Source organism: Gymnoscopelus braueri (genome assembly GCF_963280865.1).
Source record: "Gymnoscopelus braueri genome assembly, chromosome: 6".
NCBI lineage: Eukaryota > Metazoa > Chordata > Actinopteri > Myctophiformes > Myctophidae > Gymnoscopelus > Gymnoscopelus braueri.
Genome location: NC_137607.1, coordinates 49,322,430 through 49,343,712, shown reverse-complemented (window position 1 = coordinate 49,343,712; position 21,283 = coordinate 49,322,430). Strand labels below are relative to the sequence as shown.

Genomic DNA, 21,283 nt, shown 5'->3' with positions numbered 1-21,283 from the left:
GAGAGAGCGAGCGAGACGACGTGGTTAGGTAGAGCGACAGAGTGTCAGTGACAGACAGACAGAATGGAGATCAGGGCTCCGGACGGCCGGCGAGTTTTGCCCGCGGTGAGCGAGTCTAGGACGAACCCAGTCTCTTCCCTCTGAAGAGAAGCAGCGCTGAAACACTGGAGGATCGCCTGGCTGGACAGGAATGGCTGATCCTCTGCGGAGGACTTTACTAGCGAAACTTCGGGGGAAGAAATCCAAGAAAGGCACGACAGCCTTGGCTGGTGGAGGAGGAGGATACGGCGCTGCTGCCACTGCGGCGAATGGGGGCCGAGAAGGTAAAGAAAAAGTTTTGCAAATGCAGCGATCAGACAGCGAGGTTCACCCGGTAGTGTTGCTGGATTGCATGGCAATGGCGAGGATGAGCACGTACGAGAATTATCATGTTGTTGACGGGGCGCTCGTAGAGATAGAGGGCTTTCTGGTCCGGGAGAGACGCTCCGTGTTGGAGGCTACTCGCACCACCACCACCACGCACATAAACACCGGCCGATCAGGGGGAGACGTGGTGGTGGTGGGCAGCGGCGGCGGGGCTCCTAGGGGGGATCATAGGGGTCGGGTTAACGAGCAGCTCCTGGGGGTCTCACTTCAAAGAGAGATCGGGTTTGGGGGGCGAAATGTTAGGGAGAGCGACGGGGTCCTCCAGCAGCAGCAGGGACCCCCACGCTCTGCCGGAGGAGCGCCGCATCCTCCTCCTCCGCAGCAGCACAGACACTTCGTCACTATCCCACGGCAGTTCAGTATTGGGGATTCGATCGGGTTCGGGGACAGTTATGATCGCATCGTGTACCACGCTGCGCAGGTGGGCTCAAACAGCGGGGTAGCTATAATAAACCCGGCAGATGTGCAGGTTTCTTCCCCCAATAATAACAATGGGACGACGGCGAGCCTTATTGTTAGAGATGAGAGAGGTCGACCCCGACACATGACAGAGGATGAGCTGGCTGCGAATGAACACACACGTAGACCTAACACTGACCGCAGCCATGCAGCACAAGAGACGCACTCTAAAACATTTGTGTTTAAAAACACTACCAGCCTCCCCGGCTGCCGCTTAGCCGGCTGCAACACGGAGGAAAACATTGTGATCAGAAACATTGAGAGTTATGGGATCTCCCCCGAGTGTTACAGGGTGACCAGCCTTCAGAGCCCGACGTTTTTCCCCACGGAGTTAGAAATATGCGACATAAACATGGCATCTCTGTGCGCCAGGGAGGGATCACTCAGACACCATTCTTTAGACAGCGAAGACGACGATTACTATGATAACGAAATTCTCCCATTTTATGAATCTATAAAAGCTGGTGCTAATAATGACAGGAAAGCCGACGAGGTGGAGGTGACACAGGCCAGCATAGATAGAGGACAGCTGAGCGACAGCAGTGCCCAAGAGACAGACAGGCTCAGGAGCCAGCTGAAAGAGGCTTACTACCTTCTTATTAATGCCATGCAAGATATCAAACTCGATGTCCAGCAACTTAGCGTCGGTTTGATCGACCAGCAGGCCACGTCCTGCAGCAGCAGCCACTCCTGGGATAGCCTGTGCTCTCGGCTGTCCACCAAGAACATCGATAGTGACTCGTGGTCCTCGGGAGGAGACCACAGCCAACAGCAGGTGTCTGACACCGATTCACTGCTGTTGTGCCTCAGTGGGAACCTGGAGTCAAGCCTCTGTGGCAGGCTGAACAGTAAGAGCATGGTGAGCCTGTCCGTGGCCAAGATAAGACCCACTTTACAGCGCTCCGCCAGTGACGGAGCTATCAGGTATCCCGGTGGGCACTTGTTGTGTAGCGAGGCCACCGGAGGCCAGAGCTCAGAGGTTTGTGAAGAGACAAAAGTGGGGAAAGAGGCTGACCGGGTTAAAGGGTCCGTTTATGACGCCACCAGCAGCGATGAGCTGCTTCAGGACACCGGCGGGGAGGATGACCGCGGCGAGCGGCTGCACGAGAGCAGCGGCTCGGTCAACAGCCTCACGGGTTCTTCAGACAACAACGCCGATGCACCCACTGCTCAGGGCCACGAAAACGTACAGGAGGCAATCAGCACAGCCTGCTGGGTGCCAGAGGCGGCCGCCGGCTGCTCCAGCAAGGGCCACGGGGTGACCGTCAACAAGATGCAGGAGTGGATGCACAAGGGTCGCCTGCTGTCTTCAGAGATGAAGCAGCGCATCGAGGGCTCCCCGTCCTCATCGCCTCGTGGGGCGCAAAGCCCGGAAAAAGGTGGCGCTCAGGCCAACCCTGGAGGGTCTAAAGCAGGGGCACAGAGTCTGACCCTCAGCCATGGTGCTCGTGGAGGGAAATCTGCCAAGGTCAAGTCACTGAGTCCAAGTCATGGGGGGAAATCTGCCACCAAGGTTCCGTGGCAGTTTGATCCATCATCACAACAACAGCCAGGTAGGAAGGCTAAACGGAGTGGCAACAAACCACTGTGGATCCATTAAAGTTGGGAACTCTCACCCTCCTTCCTGCCGTCTGATTATTGTCATCCTCCTTCACTCATAGTAATCTGATCTCCGTCTGGTGCTGGTCCTCACTCCCCTACTCATCTTCTGGATGCAAAGCAAAGGGACGGGTCCTCTCAACTCTCTTTGCTTTCCTTTTCAAGATTTTCTAACCGGTGGCGGGTCCTCTCCTTCACACTAATTTAGGTGCATTTTAACACTAAGAGTGTAGTACTTTCGATTGTAGGATCACTCACAGTATAGTAAAATAACAACTAACTCACTTCTCTTCTTCTAGCTGCAAATCAAGTTTTCTTATTGTGGTGGTGGTGGTGGTGGTGGTGTTGTTGGTGGTGGGGTTCTATGCATGATTGAAGTGATTATACTGTATGTGAATGTGCACTAAAACATCTGTATCATGAAACATTTGAAAACATGAAAGACAATTATCTGTATGTACTCCATTTGACATTGTTTTGGTGTTTTGGTGTAGTATCTTGTGTTAATGTAGCATGGAGATGAGCACAAAGAAATGTAATTTAGGCAGCAGTTGTCTATAAAAGATCATAGCAGGGCAGTTAGACAGGGACAGAGGAAACTGGAAAATTTGTGGTATTAAAATTAAAGTAGTTAAACAGGCCATGGCAGTGGTTCCAACTTTGTAGGCGGTAGACTAACATAAAATCCCCCTGAGTGTTATTTTTAATCTGAAAGTGTAGTCTAATTTACCCATAAGGGTCCATTCAGTTAAATCATATAAACATTTTATTATGTTTTTTTTAATGGTGTGTGTTTACATGTGCATGCACACTCATGTGTCTGTGTGTGTGTGTGTGTGTGTGTGTGTGTGACGTCACCGTCACCGTCACCGTCAGCCTCAGTTTTAATCTATCCATTTGTAACTCAGAAAGCGTACAACTACAAATGTGACCAAATGGGTCCATTTGGTATATATTTGTACACTCTCCAAGTTAAAAGAACATGGAGGACTTTACAGTGTATGTGTGGTGGTTTGACAGTGTGTTCCAGAGCAAACAGCCAGCAGGCCACATGTGCAGGCTCTTGTTGACTCTCCGTGTGCTGTGCTGCTAGAAATAGAGTGTGAACTCTGATGTCGGAGAGCGGAAGGCCTCTACGTTTGTTGTTCACATTGCACAGCTCTTTCTGTGTTCGCTCAGCCTGGTTCTTCACACTTTCTTCCCTTATTGACCCTCTCTTTCACTCTATCTCTTCTCTTCCTCAGTCCTCCTCTTGTTATTAACTGATGGTTTCTTTCCTCCTGTATAAAAAAAACCTGATTCTCTTCTTTCTCTCCTCTTTCCTTCGCTAATTTGTTCACCCTCAATTTTCCTTTTCCGTGCTTTTCCCCCCTTTGTGTCCCCACTGAACTTTTCCACAGCTGTAGCCAATGGAATCCTAAGCAATAGAGAAGCCACTGCATTTTCTCTGTGGTGAGAGAGAGGGAGAGAGAAACTGTGTGTGTGTGTGTGTGTGTGTGTGTGTGTGTGTGTGTGTGTGTGTGTGTGTGTGTGTGTGTGTGTGTGTGTGTGTGTGTGTGTGTGTGTGTGTGTGTGTGTGTGTGTGTGTGTGTGTGTGTGTGTGTGTGTGTGTGTGTGTGTGTGTGTGTGTGTGTGTGTGTGTGTGTGTGTGTGTGTGTGCGCCCGTGCATAAGTAGTGGTGGAAGGAGTACTCAGTTCTTTAACTTATGTAAAAGTAGCAATACCATGACTGTAACTGTTACAAGTATAAGGCCTGTATTTAAAAGTACTCATTATGAATGGCCCATTTCACCATCTTAAAAATGTGTCACCCTCTTTCGAATGTAGCAGATCTAGCTCAGAACGCGTCGTGTGTTGTGAGTTTGTAGATCAGCCATTTTTGAGCAAAAGTATAAAATAGGGCTTAAAATGGTTAATGTATGTTTTGTAATAATCTAAATCTGCAAAGTTACTAGTAACTAAAGCTGTCAAATAATTGCAGTGGACTAAAAGGTACAATACTTGCTTCTGAGATGTTGTGGAGTAGAAGTATAAAGTATACATAAGCAAAGTAAAAGTACCTCACAATTGTACTTAAGTACAGTACAGAGTAAATTTACTTAGTAAGTGTGTGTGTGTGTGTGTGTGTGTGTGTGTGTGTGTGTGTGTGTGTGTGTGTGTGTGTGTGTGTGTGTGTGTGTGTGTGTGTGTGTGTGTGTGTGTGTGTGTGTGCGTGTGGGGGGGTTGGGCTGTCATGTTGCCCTCCTCCTCTCTAGTTTGCTCTGGTAGGCTCCATGGTAACTGGCATTTTAAAAAGACCTGGGAGTGAATATTTAGAATGCCATTCCTGTTGTTTAACTTGTTTGCACCATGTTATTTAATTCCTCACCATGAATGAACAAAATGAAGGGCGATTAAGTATTTATTAAGGTCAGCCCTGGGCTTATCTTGCCCCTATGGGCCTCTCACTGCCGCACAAAGAGCCATTTAAAAAAAAGAAACGCCATGGCTCTCAAAAGGGCCAATGAATTACTACTCCCAGCTTGAAGCTCCCTTCATAGTGTTTATGGGTCTTGTCTTAATTTATGCAGATATTTACACACTTATAGCTCACTAAAAGGGAACCATTTTTTGGGGCTGTGATTGTTAAATTTGCTTGAAAATGTAACTTCACTTTGAAGTCACTGTGTGGGATTTATATTCCAAATTTGAAATGTTTGCTGAATAAGTTTTGAGTTAGCCTAAGATTTCTCTCTACACTGACTTGTTCTCTAATTGGGAGTAGGAAAAAAGTGTTGAAAACTCTGGCTCGATATGCATGCCTCTTTTACTTAGATAGATTACGTTTCGGCCCTCGGGTGTTCTTCAATATAACAATAATAATGTTCTTTATCGCAGTACAAAAAGCCATGTTGATGATCACCCAGAGGTGTGAGTGGATAGGAATGCTAGCTGCAATTGAGAAGTTATACATTGTCAGAAGTATTAGGGCAGTCTTCTTGTGGCGGTATGGGTATTGCTTTGCGTGAGTTCATGCGTGCATACACACATGCTCTTCTGCGCAACTATGCCTGTTGTTTGCTGTCAATTGGATTTATGGATTGATAAATTGATATATAGTTAGATATTTTATTGATCCCAAACGATATTCCATAAATGTTCATTACTTCTGTACACATTTACAAATATATGTTGATAGCTGTAGGAGCCAGTATCGCATTTTTGCTCTGTGGTAGAATGCGAAAGTGCAGACAGGTATTCAATAGCGTTATGTTTTGTCTAGACTTGAAATGGAATCAATTCCAGTGTTAAACCATGAATTGGAAGTTTGAGAGATCCCTATACTCATGAGAGTGGGCTAGTTTGTTCTGAAGGAGAGCCGACCGAGACAAAAGTATATTAGACATATTTGAACTACTCAAAGTGCACTTGCAGTACCTGTGGTAAACAATTGGCTAAACAGCCTCAAAAGTAGAACATTCCCAAAAATATGAATGAAGCTTGTCTTGTTTTTTTTTCCCCCCAAGTGACCTAGATGTATTCAGCAATTTTTCTGGATTGAGTCTCATTGCTATATGAATCAGGTTTATACTGTAGTATTGCTTAACATTTTGAGGAAAGTGATCCCTTGTTGAGTGAATTTGAATATAGCGAGGTAGACATGAGAAGGCAGAAAACATGTAATCTTACCCCTGTAGGCTGTTGTCAGGTCATGTCAGGACGCTGTGGCATTAGGTGTCCAAATCATGCCAAAACCTTATTACCGAGTTGCCATGGTTGTTTTTGTACATAAACACACAATGCGTATAGTGGAGGTACAATACTAGCTCTTGTCTTGTGTGTCTGCACTTGGACAGATTTATGGAGGATGTTAGCACTAAAAGACGGATCAGATGATGGAGGAGGCATCACTCTAGGCATCAGGGCAGCACACCACGATAGTTTATGAATCGTATGACTCACATGAAATCCTCTAAGCGTATGCAATAATACAGGCAAGCACCAGCATCTCATTTTCCTGAAGGAATGGATATGATTAGCCAAGTTCTGCTTGCCGGCTTGACTGTTGGCCTATTTGTGATGTGGCAACATGGCAACAAGACTGCAAAATGGCTAAAATCTTACTGGAGATTGGGTGTTTACAAGCGATATGGCATCAAAAGCTTAATTAGAGTGCCCCTTTTCTACTCCCCTCAAGTATTATTTATTATTTGAAATAACAGATACAGTGGAGAAAGTGCAAGGGTAGGGAGGACTGTGACGCCACGGCACAATTTGGGATTGAATCCGACAGTCGTGGAGGAAGTGGTGTTTAGTAGACTGAGCCACCAGGATGTGATTCAAGTGTTGATGCATGCAACCCTGTACGATTTTCCTTGGCTTAAAAAAAAGAAAAATCTCCCCCAATTACCATATGAATGAGAAGCTATTGGAATGTATGGTACGCCAAAGGTTCTCCATTAAAGGGGGGCTCTGTATACACAACACAAGTGTCACTTGTGTTGTGTATACAGACTGTGTGTCTGTACGGGCCAGAAAATAAACTGGTGTATCTTATCAAAACAAGAACCTCTTTATAAAAGCATTACAGGAAATAAAGGAAAGAGCTATGGGAAAGTGGATCAAGTATTTTGTCTTGTGTTTGGAGTTAGGAGGAGGTAGTAGGATAATGAGATGTAGAATTGCTGCAGTTTAGCAGGATTTCTATGATGTGGAATCGTGGATCATCCAGGCAGCTTGATGCACGCTATACAGTTACAGAACTATAGGGTTCATTCAGCTCATGATCTGTATCACATCACATCCTTATTCTCAAGCCCCTTCCTCTCATCTCTCTAATAATTCCTCAATGCCTTAAAAATCTATCTTTAATTTGCACACTATCATGCCATTACATCCAGTGCTTCCTTTTTCTAAATGTACACACACACACACACACACACACACACACACACACACACACACACACACACACACACACACACACACACACACACACACACACACACACACACACACACACACACACACACACACACACACACACACACACACACACACACACACACACACACACACACATAAGCACACCCACCCACAAACATGCAAGGACACCCCCACAGATGTACACCCCCATGTTATGTGCTCTGACCATCTGTTACCTTCCGGTCAGGGGTGTGTGTTTGCTGGACTCCAGGCTGTACGGGAGCACAGGGAGGCAGGAAGTGAGACAGGTAGCACTCACTCACTGGTCTGCTGCTCAGTGCACTGCTCTCTGTGTAGTAGATATTGGTGAAGGTCACTGGTCTCTCTCTCACGCCAAAGCCAAAAGGCCATGGTTTGGGACTTGGCAGGCATGCAGGTTCAGTCATTCTTAGTGCACAGGTACGAGGGTGAGAGAGAGGTGAGAGGTGGAGACCAGTGGTCACTCACTCACTCACTCACTCACTTACACACACACACGCACGCACGCACGCACGCACGCACACAATGCGTGCATGCGTTGTCAGCTTGTAGATTGGCTATTTTCGCAATACCTTGAACAACAAAGTATATGATAGCACTAGTCATTTCTTTTGTTACTGATCTGAGCCTACAGTATATCAAATTAGATGGAGAAAAAAGATGTTTGTCACAAAGGACCATACCAGTAATACTACATGTCATTGTCTGATCAATTACATGTTTACCTTAATAATGACCATTTCCCCCCAAATTGCTTACTTTAAAAAAAAATCTCCGCCAGGCCGATAGGCCGGGAGGTGAAGATTATGTTTTCATCCTCGGTTGGACAATAACGTTGTGAATATACATTTACTTCTGGGAGCAGTGTGCCATCGATATGCACAAACACTACTAGGCTGCTAGGCTAAGTGCTATCACAACGAGAGACGTGCCTGAGGGAGAGAGAGAGAAATGCAAGTGATTAAAAACTCACGCAGTATTTTGAAAGCAGACATCTGGCCACATCTCTGTTTTACTACACCGTCAAATCCTCAGTTAATTTAACTAGAAAGTTCAATGGCGATCAACAACGCACTCGGACACAGAGCTGACTAGGCCAGTTAAGTTCTCAAACCTTTTCGTGCCAAGGACCCCCAAATTGATATTTTGGCCGCGGACCCCCATCTGAAAATGTTTTGTACCATGGACCCCTAGAAGAGAAGATCTTTTAAAATATTCAAAAATAGCAGATGTATAAGCTCGCAGCACGTGGCACGAAGTGACACGCTGTGAGCATGTATCTGCTATTTTTGTACGGACAAATCTTGCTGGGGACATCCTGGAACACCCCCAGGGACACCTGGGGGTCCCCAGACCACACTTTGAGAACAACTGGACTAGGCCACCCAGCCTGGCTAAGACATGCGCTCCGAGGAGCGCCGTTCTTTTCTAGTTCTTCATCAATTAAATGGCATGATTTGGGTCAAAAGGGTGAATTACCTTGACCTAGCAACTTTAAATTGAGTGTTTTCCCACACCGTTGAACACCTGAATAGCAGTAACTGAGCTTTAAAAATGTAGGCCTACATGATCTACTCATGTATACACTCATGTATTAACTCTATACATCAGCTATTTGAAAATAGCCGATCTACAAGCTCACAACGTGTCGTGATGCGACAAGTTGTGACTGTGAGCTTGTAGATCTGCTTCACAAAATCTGGATTTTTTTTTTTAAGAATTTGGAATATTTTAGAAAAATGTAACACCACACATCCCTGTACCGTATGTGGGTTCCTGACACAATATTTTCCGATGGGGGTCTGTGGCCAAATACATATTAATTTGGGGGGTCCTTGACATATTTTGTTTGGTCTTTTCCTTTGCCCAATGTTAGTCATCTTTGACAGTTTTCTGGATCAAATAATGGCAAATTTAAGTTATTCATTTAATTTACAGGTGTTTTAGTACAGTATTCCAGTGTTTAGTAGACATCATCTCTTCAGGGCGGTAGATGGTAGCGTGTACCATCACACAGGATGTGTTATAATGAAGGAGAAATACATTTTATATTAGTAAAAAATACCAATTTAACTGGTCACAATCTTGCGTATAAAATGTGGCTGCTGGCATCTAGCTAGGGTGTTCTAGGAAGTGTGTGAGGCTGGGGGGGAAGGGGAGCACTGTAAATCTGGAGCTGAGGTATGGAATGCTGTACATGTTAGAGCCTGCTTCCTCTGTCAGTTATGAAAGACCCCTTACAGGAGACAGGAAGCTTGACAACAGCACGTAGAGCAGTCTCTAGGTAGACTTGTGTGAAAGACCTCCAAAATGCCGCCAGATACTTTGGAATGAAATCTGGGGTCAGACTGGATGTCTAGTGGATTAGCCCGTTGGCTACAACATCGAACACGAGTTATGCACACTTAAGTGTTTTTTAGCTAGTTGCCCAATGCCTGTATAGTAAAAGAACAACAACAAAAACAACAACAAAAAGTGCACAGTGGATGCACAGGATGCAGCCACCTAACCAGAACAATTCCACACAAGTTATAGTAAAATATTATTATTTAGCTTGTCGGCTAGGGCCCACACACACTAGCTCATGGTAAAGCTAAAGCTAACATACCATTCCCCTCCCCTCAGTAGTCAGCAGATGCTAAACCTACAGAGCTCTTTGCCCTCAAAGAGAACATCAGTCTAATCCAGGCTAATGTAAACACACCGTTGGCTCGGTTCATGCTAACACGTTTCTGGCTGGCACTGTGTAATTTAAACACAGTTTAGAGTGAAGAGTAGAGTGGCAGAAGTACTTAAAAGATATGCTTTCTATCCTGACTGTTTAAATTAAATTGTAACAGGAGTCCGAGAGGTATGGCGGCATCTTGAATTTCACTCTTTGTAAGGACTGGGAGTTTTTTCTCTATGGAGATTAGGGTAGGAGGAGTGTGTATTAAAAAGTGGCTTCTGTTCTAACCATGAAATATGTTGTACGTTACTCGTATCTTATATAAGTGGCTGAAGGCTGGGGCTACTACATCCACAGCAGAGTCATTTTCATCCCACTTTGTAGCCTATCATGTTTCTCAAGTAATCACAAGAGATGGGGCCAAAAAATCAAGCTGAATGGGTTCTCTATAAAGTGGGGAAATCAACTCGGTTCAAGACTCCGTCTATTGTGGTGTGAGGAACTCAGAGGCCAGGGTTTAAAGGATTCTGTGGCTGCGGAGATGGCTGCATTTATTGCAAGTCAACAGTTACTCTCTTGAAGCGTTAATAAAGTTGCCTTACAGATCACAAGAAAGCCGAGCCTACAGCTCAGAGGGATTGGTTGACTTTCAGGGAAAGACTAATCCCAGCGGAGCCCTCGCACCACCGAATCTTGTGCTCTCTGTGCTTTCAGGGCCTGTGTCAATAAAGCAACCAAGCAAAAAAGCACCTTAGTCCCAATCTACTGAGTAACGCTTATGCGATGCTAAATAGCCATGTGATTCTTTTTCTGTGTTCAATTCCGTTACTTCAATTGAAAAAGGACTATATACTATAGTTATTATTGTTTATTCTGACTTATTTTGTACGAGGTTTTTAAATTCTGTTTACACACAGTCACTGACTCAGTCACACACACACACACACACACACACACACACACACACACACACACACACACACACACACACACACACACACACACACACACACACACACACACACACACACACACACACACACACACACACACACTGGACATCCGATGTATTTTTCTTTCATGAAGTGAAAATATTCCCAAGAAGGAGTCTGTAATTTAGTGGATGTAGCCGGGCTTACATGTAGATGCATTTCCTAGAGGAAAGGAGAAGTTATCATTATAGCATGTGGAGGGGGGCTCGTCTGGGAGCCGAGGATCAAAACAGTCTTTTACACAGGCCTGTTGTGCATGTTACAGCAAGACCCTGCCCTCAGCGCCTCTCGCAAGCACAGGGCTTGTTTTTCTCTCTCTCGGCGTCTGCTCATCAACCCACGGCTCGTCAGCACTGTATGGGGGGGAAAAAAGGGCACGCAGAAGACTGTATCGCTTACTTTGTGATTTGTAGAAAATGATTGTTGTTTTTTTGCCATCTGTTTCTGTTATCTTTTGGGTAAACGACACGCACACACACATACTGTACACGCTGTGGCACACGCACACGAACAGAGCGGAATTGTTTTGACTTGGGACTTCTATGGAGTCTTTGAAAAAAGGCATGGCTCCACGTCACCACCTCTATTATTCGGCCCTTTTTTGAATGCACACGCTTATCGCCAGTGGCTGTACTTATTGTCAACCCCCCTGCTCCCTCCTCTCCTTGCTCTATTTTCACAGCTGTGAATACCCTGTGATATGGCTAATTCGTGCTTCGTCGTACGGCGGTGTGCCGCCGCACACCGAAAAATGGCAAATCTACAAGCTCACACGCATGGGTGTGCGACACCGTCGTGCAAACAACGTATAAATCAGGCTATAATTATTTTTAACCCTCCATATTCCACAAACCGACATTACCAGGATGGGAAGTCATCGGAGAGTAACGTGTCAGAGCAGAGAGCAGAGAGGTCATGTATTCCAGGGGCTCGTTCGTGGTGGTAGAATAATTGAAAGTTTGTCTTTGGTCGGCAGAAAGCTGAGACAGAGGAAAAGCAACATCATGGTTCACACTGTGGCAGATGATGAAGACAGCCAGTGTGTGCGTTCTTTTGTGTGTGTGTGTGTGTGTGTGTGTGTGCGTGTGCGTGTGTGTGTGCGTGTGGGCGTGTGTGTGAGAATTCTTTGCATGTCTGACTGAAAGAGCATAGAAATCTGAGAAAACAAAACGGATTGATACCGTTATAAGAAGACTTGTAATGCCACTGCCAATGTCTGGTTTCATGATACGGATGTTTGATTCAGGTGACATAAAAGCCATTATTACCCCTAATGGGAATAATAGCTTGATTTGACTTGGTACTTGACACTAAACAGTACACTTTAAAATCCTCAGCATTAATTTAATTCTGGGAGTGTGCAAATGTGACAAAATTGACCCATAAGGGTGTTCATATTTTCACTCTCAGTTACGCTGAGGATTTCACTGTATTGTAGTAAGTCGAGGTGAAGAGATGTTAGCATCTTTTCTGGCTCTCTCAGTGTCAGACTTAACCCTCTCCTGCCTTCTGTTTCTCTCTTTACCTCGGTCCCTATCTTCCCTCACTCCCAGCATTCATTGAGAATGTGCAAGGGCCCTACCACCCGAACAGCCACCACGACGCGGGCAGGGCCAACGAGCCGTCGTTCTGGCGGCCGCCGCTCAACACCATCACCGTCTCCAAGAAACGCAACTGGCTGCAGCAGAGCTCCCTCGGGAAGACCCACCACGGTGCCAAGGATGAGCCCCAGGGAATGCTGGGAGCTGAGGAAGAGAGCGGGCAGGGCCCTCACCAGCCTCCTCCTCCCAGTCCATCCCCAGATCATCTGAGAGCCCCTGGAGGAGGCCCACCGCCCCTACGGCCACTTAGGTTGCACTTGCCCCAGGTTAGTGTCCCAACGTTTTTTTTCCTGTGTGGAAGCCTGGGTCATGTTTTTGCAGAGGTAACTGTTGTGCAGTGGTGGAAAAAGTACTACATTTTCATTTACTTAACTAAAAGTATCAATACCGCAATGTTAGTAAAGTAAAAGTCTGGGATTCTAAATTTACTTGAGTAAAAGTACAAAAGTATTGGCATCAAAATGTACTTGGAGTACCAAAAGTAGAAAGTTCTCATTATGAGTTTTCAAGTTTTCAAATGTATAGAGTGTATAAAAATCTTAGTTACAAGCTGTGAGCTTGTAGATCGGCTATTTTCAAATGGCCAAAATGTATGTTAATGTATGTTTTGTAATAATAATCCAAATCTTAAGTAACTGGTAACTAAAGTTTAAAAGTACAGTAATTTCCTCTGAGTTAAAGTACAATAATTTCCTCTGAGATGTAGTGGAGTATATGTGTAGTTGGAAATACTCCAGTAAAGTAATAATACCTCAAAATCGTACTTAAGTACTTTACTTGAGTAAATGTACTTGGTTACTTTACACCACTGCTGCTGTGATCAGTCTTGCTGAACACTGTGGCTCCTTCTAGCTGTTTAACGCCACATCATGGTTTTGTTTATGTTTTGTTTGTTTCCTCAAAGTTTGAATGTGGGTTCTTAAAGGGACACCTCGCTGATTTTGTGTGTTTTACTCGTCACGTGTAACAGCATGTTACGTTTTTTTAAACTATTCCGTCCTCACAGCGAGCAGTGGAAACGTATCCACATGACCTCATTCAGGTGCTCTGATTCGAGGCAGAACATGCTTTAAATGCTATGTTATACTGATCATTTACGAACCATCCACAGTGAGTGTAGTGAGCATTAGTGAGGACCCATATGATGGAGTTGAGGTTAGAAAACAGCATTGTTCCTTTAAATACAATCTTGGCACCAAGTGGCAGCCCCACAAGGGATGAATATTCACCCTATGGCAAAGAGATGATTTTAATGTACCTTTTTGTCGTACTTCGAAACATCAATATTTCATCACATTTAGAGGCCCTCAGTTGTGGAGCTCGCTAGATGCATCACTTAAGTCTTCACTATCCTACCCAATATTTAAGAAACATTTGAAACAATATCTCATTTCTACCTTACTGTAGTCCAATCTTTACCAAAAAATATTTGTTTTGTCTTTTTCTTCTTTTGAGCAGTTTTTGTGTTTTTATTTCTTTATTTGCACCTCTGCTCCCCTTGGAAACTTGTATTATTTTGTATTGTTCTTATTGAACTTTTAATCCTGTTGTTTAATGACTTCTCCCATGAAGGAAAGGATTCCAAATAAGCCAGCTGGCTTCTTCCTTTCCTTGCACAGCAACTTGTCATTTAATATGTATTGTTTCTATATTTTCTATAGCAATGTGCTAATAAACTAAACAAAAAATAAACTAAACGTTGATGATCCTCTGTTGAATTGCTTCTAGGTGAGCGTCGTCGGCCAGACCAGGGTGGCCCCCCAGCCTCGCTGCGTGGACCCGGCGGAGGAGAACGACGCCGACGACGAAGGGGAGATCTGGTACAACCCCATCCCAGAGGACGAGGAACCGCAAACGGCCCACCACCGTCGGCCCACCGCCGTCAGACTGCTGGTTCCACCACCGCGGCAGGAGTCGTCGTCGTCTCAGGCCCCCCAGAGGCGACCCAGCAGGGGCGGAGGAGACGCGAGTCAGCGTGGCGGCAGGGCCTCCGAGAGCTCCAGCAGTGCTGGACTGGAGGGGCCGGCGGGGGAAAGCCTGGGGGGCGGAGGAGGAGATGGGAGTCAGGGGAATGCCACGCATTCCTCAGAGGCAGTACATCTGCACAGACAGATGCTCGCGTGCAAGCCTCAAGAGGAGGGGGGCCCCTCCTCCGGTAGAGCTACAGGTAAGGCAACAAAAAAAACCACCTTATGCTTCCTTTTTTTATTTCACCTTCACTCCTCCTCTTTCCCTCGTTCATCATCCCAGCCTCCCTTTGTGGTCTTTAAAAAAAAAATGTTATTATGATCTATTTTAACAACCCCTTTTCTCTGGATTTCTGCTCCAGGGCCAGTTGTTATGTCTTTCAGCCAGTCTGTCTAGGGCAGATGTTTGTGGTTTCAGCGCACTCCACGAGCGCTAATTACTGCTGATGTTGATTGGTGTCACTCATCAAAGGATCAGCTGGCATATTTACCTCTCAGTCATTTTGGGCTCACTCTTATTATTATTTTTGACATGCTATACATGTTAAAATGTGTCTGCTGAAAACGATCACAGGCTAGAGTGATAATTGTATTTCTCTGTTTGATAATTCAAAGCAAAGCTCTCAAGAAACATTGTCATGTCATGGACCCCCTAAATAGACATTCATTAGGCCATGGGTCCCCTTGAGCTAAAACGTTAAGGAGCCGCTGATTGACACCAGTGGTCTCCACATTGGAAAACAACCGCTCTATAGCTTGAGCCGGTGGTCATGTTCATGGTGAGTGTGATAGGAGCAGACAGGAGCCCTGGCTGTTTGATCATATCACTCCAGCTCAGTGTCACTCATTAGCCAAACTCAGACAGACATTAGCCAGGTGGAATTTAGAGTTGGCAATCCTGGAGGGGGGAAAAAAACACACAGCTTTTACTTGTTACTGGAGCTTGCACAGTGGTGTAAAGTAACTAAGTACATTTACTCAAGTACTGTACTTAGGTACAATTCTGAGGTACTTTTACTTTACTGGAGTATTTCCAATTGTCTATACTTTTACTTCTACTCCACTACATCTCAGAGGCAAATATTGTTTACTTTAGTTACTAGTTACTTTGCAGATATAAATGATTAAAAAACGTACATTAACCACTTAAGCCCTATATTATACCTAGGCTATTGTGACGCGTTGTGAGCTTGTAGATCTGCTATTTTGAAACATTTTAGTACTTTTACTTTTGGTACTTTAAGTACATTTGGATACCAATACTTTTGCACTAAATACATTTTGAATTCCGGACTTTTACGTGTAACAGGGTACTTTGCAGTATTGATACTTTTACTTAAGTAAAACATTTGAGTACCTTTTCCACCACTGGAGGTTGCACATCAGTAGTACTTTTTAAGTCCCAAATTGAACCAATTTTTTTTTTTTAATCTCTGTCTCAGAGTGGCTGTGGGGGCCTGGCTCACTAAAACAGTGCTCTTACTGTGTGCTGATTCAAAAGAAGCAGAGCCATGGCACGTAGAGTTAAAGCAACAGTACAGCATCTGTGTATGCTTGAAGGTTGTTGGGGAGTGCGGTCTTGGAAGCACTATGAGCTTGTAGATCTGCAATTTTTTTTGAAAAATTGTGGAAAATGTATCTCTGATCTTTGAATATCTATATAATATCTTTAAAGCGATTTTTTAAAACTCCGATCTGTGTTTCTGGGGGTCCCTGGAACAACGTATTTTGAGATGGGGGGTCCGCGGCCAAATACGTATAATTTTGACATGGAAAAGTTGGAGCACCGCTGATATATAGCAACATACCCCCATCTCAAAGTGTTTTGTTCCAGGGACCCCCCAGAAGCAAAGATTTGAGTTACAAATGTTCGCTTTAAAAATATATATATATTCAAAGATTTTCGCATACATTTTCAAGATAAAAAAAAAATAGCAGATCTACAAGCTATGAGCTTGTAGATCTGCAATTTTTTTAATAGCCAAATAAATCTTAAAATGACACAGATGCGTTCCCCGGCCTTAATGGCTTAATAAGCGTTGTTTGTTTCCATGTACCTCCTCCGTTTTGTCCTCTCTGATGTGGCAACGCGCTAGTTTGGATCGCTCGGCACATCTTCTAGCTGAGCCCATAATTACAACTTTTCACAGCTCCTCTCTAGTGGCACGCAACAGTCATTTCTGCTGGTTTGAACACAAAGCGAGGCTGAATACCTTTGGTTATACTTCAATTACTTCATTCAAATCTTTTTTTTGTTGCATCAACACTTTCACCGTGGCAGCCATGGCCACTGTACCAATCCAATTAACCCTTTAAGAACGGGAAAGCAGCATCTGTGTAATTTTTTGATTTCTTTGGCTATTCAAAAATAGCAGATCTACAAGCTTGTAGATCTTCTATTTTTTGAAAAATCATGAAAAGTTGTGCAAGTATTTGATTTTTTTTCATTTGTAACTCAAATCTTTGCTTCTGGGGGTTCCTGCCTGGAACTAAATATTTGACAAATGTTTGCTTTAAAAAATATATAAACCAAGATTTTGCCACGAATTTTCACGATCTTTCAAAAATAGCAGATATACAAGCTCATAGCACGGCACTCGGTGCCGCGCTATGAGCTTGTATATCTGCTATTTTTGAATAGCCAAAAGAAATCTAAAAATGACACACAGATGCGTACCCGCACTACCCGGTCTTAAAGGGTTAATTTGAAGAAATGGTGCAATTAAAAAGTATAACTTAAAGCAGTGGTTCTCAACCGTTTCTGGACCAGTCGCGGCCCACCCATCTGACCACTTAACACGGCGTGTTAAGCGGTCAGATGGGTGGGCCGCATGCATTCTCAGAGCATGTTGGATGCTCTGAGAAGTGCTCTGAAACTAACGTAGTGTACTTTAACTTTAGCTCACGTTTCAAGGGTTTAAAGAAAAAATTCCAGTCAATAAAGTTATATTATTAAAATCTTAGTGTTTGGCCAATTATTTGGGGGCCCACTTGCAATATCCTCACAGGCCCCCAGCCCACAGGTTGAGAACCACTGATTTAACCCATTAAGACCGGAAACGCATCTGTGTCATTTTAGATTTCTTTGGCTAATCAACATTTTGTTTTGAAAAATAATGAAAATTTGTGCAAATATTGTTTTACATTTGTAACTCAAATCTTTGCTTCTAGGGGTCCCTGGAATATGTTTTAAAAATGTTTCTTAGGACTTAGAAAACATCGGCCTCAGGTCTTTAATGGGTTAAAGCCAAGCACTGGCGATACCCATCTCTCATGATGACGTGTCACTGGTATGAGACTGATAAAGGACCATCATATAGTGTGTTACATCATCAGGGAAAGGAGAGTCGGCCTTGTTAATCGTGTGAATGGCATTGATAAGGACAAAGGCTTGATTGACAGCTGGTAAACAGCTCCGAGCTCATTGATAGGCCACAAAGCCACAGCTCTTGGTGACATCACGTGTGGTTGTGGCAAAAGTTCTCCGTTGTGAAAAGACTTTCCATGTGGGATTAGGATTTAAATAGGCCTCAGGGAATCTTAGTGTAATAGCCCAGGGGGGGAACAGAAACATTATTTGCCATATTTGCTAATAAAATTTAAGGTCATTTCCTTACGCATTGAGCTTATAAAAAGGGCTTATAACAGCATACAGTATCACTCTGAGTCTGAATGGAACAACATTTAAATGAGAAAGATACTACTACTATGCTACTACCTAATGGTTAAAAGAAATCAACAGAGAAAATGATGAGAAACAGTTCAGGAAAATAAAATAGACTATATAACACTGATAAGGATAAAGATTGATATCATAGCTATATACATATACATATACATATACATATACATATACATATACATATACATTATTATTATTACTGTATATATATATATATTTATTGCCTGATTAACAGAGTAACAGTGGATGGAGTGGGCTGAGTTTTCTGACAGCGCCTCATGGCCGCTGTGAAAACGAGAAGACAGAACAGTGTTTTGTTTTTTTGCCCTCCTGCTCCGGAACTGCACCGTCCCCCTTGTTGACTTTGAGGTTGACTCCTGTGGGGGCTTGGCTACGCCATTTGCACAGTTCACCCCAACAAAAAGCAAGCTCATCTGCGTGTCATCACAAGGCTGAGCGTACACACTGAGCGTACACACACACACACACACACACACACACACACACACACACACACACACACACACACACACACACACACACACACACACACACACACACACACACACACACACACACACACACACACACACACACACACTCACACACTCACACACACACATGTGGGTTCGTAGCAGCTAGTAATAGTCGCAGTACAAGCAGCTTTTGATTGAAACCAGGAGTGTACAAATGGAACCAAATGGACCGTAAGGGTTCATTTGGTTTCATTTGTACACTCTTTGAGTTACAGTACAAATGGACTAAATGACTGGATAAATGAACACTGATTATTTGGCTGTGTATCTTCCTGACCGCCAGTCAATCAGATAAACCTGGACTGACACGTCAGTGTCTGGATGCTGCGCGAGTGATCCTATTACACGGCTCTCCCTCTCTGTGTGTGTGTGTGTGTGTGTGTGTGTGTGTGTGTGTGTGTGTGTGTGTGTGTGTGTGTGTGTGTGTGTGTGTGTGTGTGTGTGTGTGTGTGTGTGTGTGTGTGTGTGTGTGTGTGTGTGTGTGTGTGTGTGTGTGTGTGTGTGTGTGTGTGTGTGTGTGTGTGTGTGTGTGGGGGGGGGGGGGGTGAGAGAGATAGAGATAGATTGTGTCACGACTAGGCTGTTGTCTAGCGGCTTGACTGTAGCCAGTGTGTCAGAATCCGGTGGATGAGATTGAGAATGCCATCAGACCAGCCCCTCATGTACAGTTGGGACTGGGGACTGGGAGGGTTGGGGGATGGTGGGCTGGAGTTGAAAGAACAAGGGAACTTCTATGTCACTTAACTCCATCTAGCGTTCTGTAGTCCGGTCTCCTGGAGGTCTATAGAGCCAAACCGGAATAGCCAGGGCTTACTAACCCACTACAGCAGTGGTTCTCAAACCTTTTCATGTCAAGGACCCCCAAAAGGATATGTATTTGGCCGCGGACCCTCTTCTCAAATATTTTGTTCCAGGGACCCCCCGGAAGCAAAGATTTGAGTTCCGAATGTTCGCTTAAAAATATATATATATTCAAAGGTTTGCACATATTTTCAATATTTTTCAAAAATAGCAGATCTACAAGCTCATAGTGCGGCACTCGGTGCAGCGCTATGAGCTTGTAGATCTGCTATTTTTGAATAGCCAAAGTATAAAAGGTTACAATTATTGTGACGCTATATTAACACATTTTGCTGGGGACCCCCTGGTACCCCCCCAAGGACCCCTGGGGGTCCCCGGACCCCACTTTGAGAACCAATGCACTACAGGTTCAAACAGGGCCAGCCACGGCTTACTAGTTATTTGCATCGCGCACTTTGACCCGCAAACAACACATTTGTTATACTGTATGTATTATGTTTTCTTGCTGATGAATGTAAACCCTTGAACATGGCTTTGAATGAACTGCAACAGAAGGCTGTTGTCTGACTATTTTAGGTGGATGATATTCCTCTTTCTTCCTGTCCTGCTGTCCAGATGTTCCCTCTTTGTGAAGACGGGGCTGCACAGAGTAGTCCCCGCTTTATTTTCAGTGCTAAAAATGGATGAATCCTTGGTTCTTTGACTGTGAAACAGAGAGTCTGCTGAATTAAAATGGATGAATCTTTGGTTCTTTGACTGTGAATCAGAGAGTCTGCTGAATTAATGAGGCAGTGCAGATCTATGCAGATGATGGACTTCCTCTGTCCGGCTGGCTGCTTCTTTTTCCCTAGCCGGATGCACCACAGACTCCTCATGTGCTGCTATTGACCAGCTTTTTGTTCATCCGAATGCTCAATTTGTATGGAGAATAATGACCGATGGACTGTGGGGTGTGCTGAGCGTTTAGAATCCAAGTGCATCTTCAGTTTTCGTGGCTATTTGAGCGGTATGACTTGGTCATTGCTCATAAATGCCATCACGGCTATTTCTGGGGTTGTTTTGATCAGTGCTGTGAAGTGAAGAGGCTGCCCTAGCTGTTCTAGGATTAGCCATGACGTTAGAGTGATATGGGAGCTCTCAGGTCTGTGTTGTAATGTAATCTGAAATGGGAGATTACACATTCGATTTTCGATGGACGGGGCAGCTCAGTGAGCTGACACCTGTAGTTTGCCTTGCCCTTTACCAGCTGTGATGTTCAGTTCACATGCACTGATCGTTGTTTTACGCCGGCCCTTGTTTTCACGACATTACAAGAACAGTTCTAAAGTAGACAAAAGAGAGACCTGTGAATGGTCTTTGAATTAATATCATATGGCTCTAGAGTCAGTATTCAGTTTTTAGTGTAGTTTAGTATAGTTACTTTAGTTTAGTTTAGTTTAGTTACTTTAGTTTAGTTTGGTTTGGTTTAGTTTAGTTTAGTTTAGTTTAGTTTAGTTTAGTTTAGTTTAGTTTAGTTTAGTTTAGTTTAGTTTAGTTTAGTTTAGTTTAGTTTAGTTTGGTTTGGTTTGGTTTGGTTTGGTTTGGTTTAGGTTGGTTTAGTTTAGTTTA

The 21,283-nt window shown here is 44.2% G+C and overlaps 1 protein-coding gene across 1 annotated transcript in view; it reads left to right on the top strand.

Moving 5' to 3' along the window:
- The window catches only part of syde2 (synapse defective 1, Rho GTPase, homolog 2 (C. elegans)), a gene marked incomplete at its 3' end in the record, with an annotated part of 59,956 nt that continues 38,673 nt past the window's right edge, over positions 1 to 21,283 (top strand). The window contains exons 1-3 of the mRNA XM_080430629.1: positions 1 to 2,438; positions 12,642 to 12,955; positions 14,418 to 14,856. Coding sequence (XP_080286755.1) covers positions 191 to 2,438; positions 12,642 to 12,955; positions 14,418 to 14,856 — 3,001 coding nt within the window. The 5' untranslated portion in view covers positions 1 to 190. The remainder of the gene's footprint in view (positions 2,439 to 12,641; positions 12,956 to 14,417; positions 14,857 to 21,283) is intronic.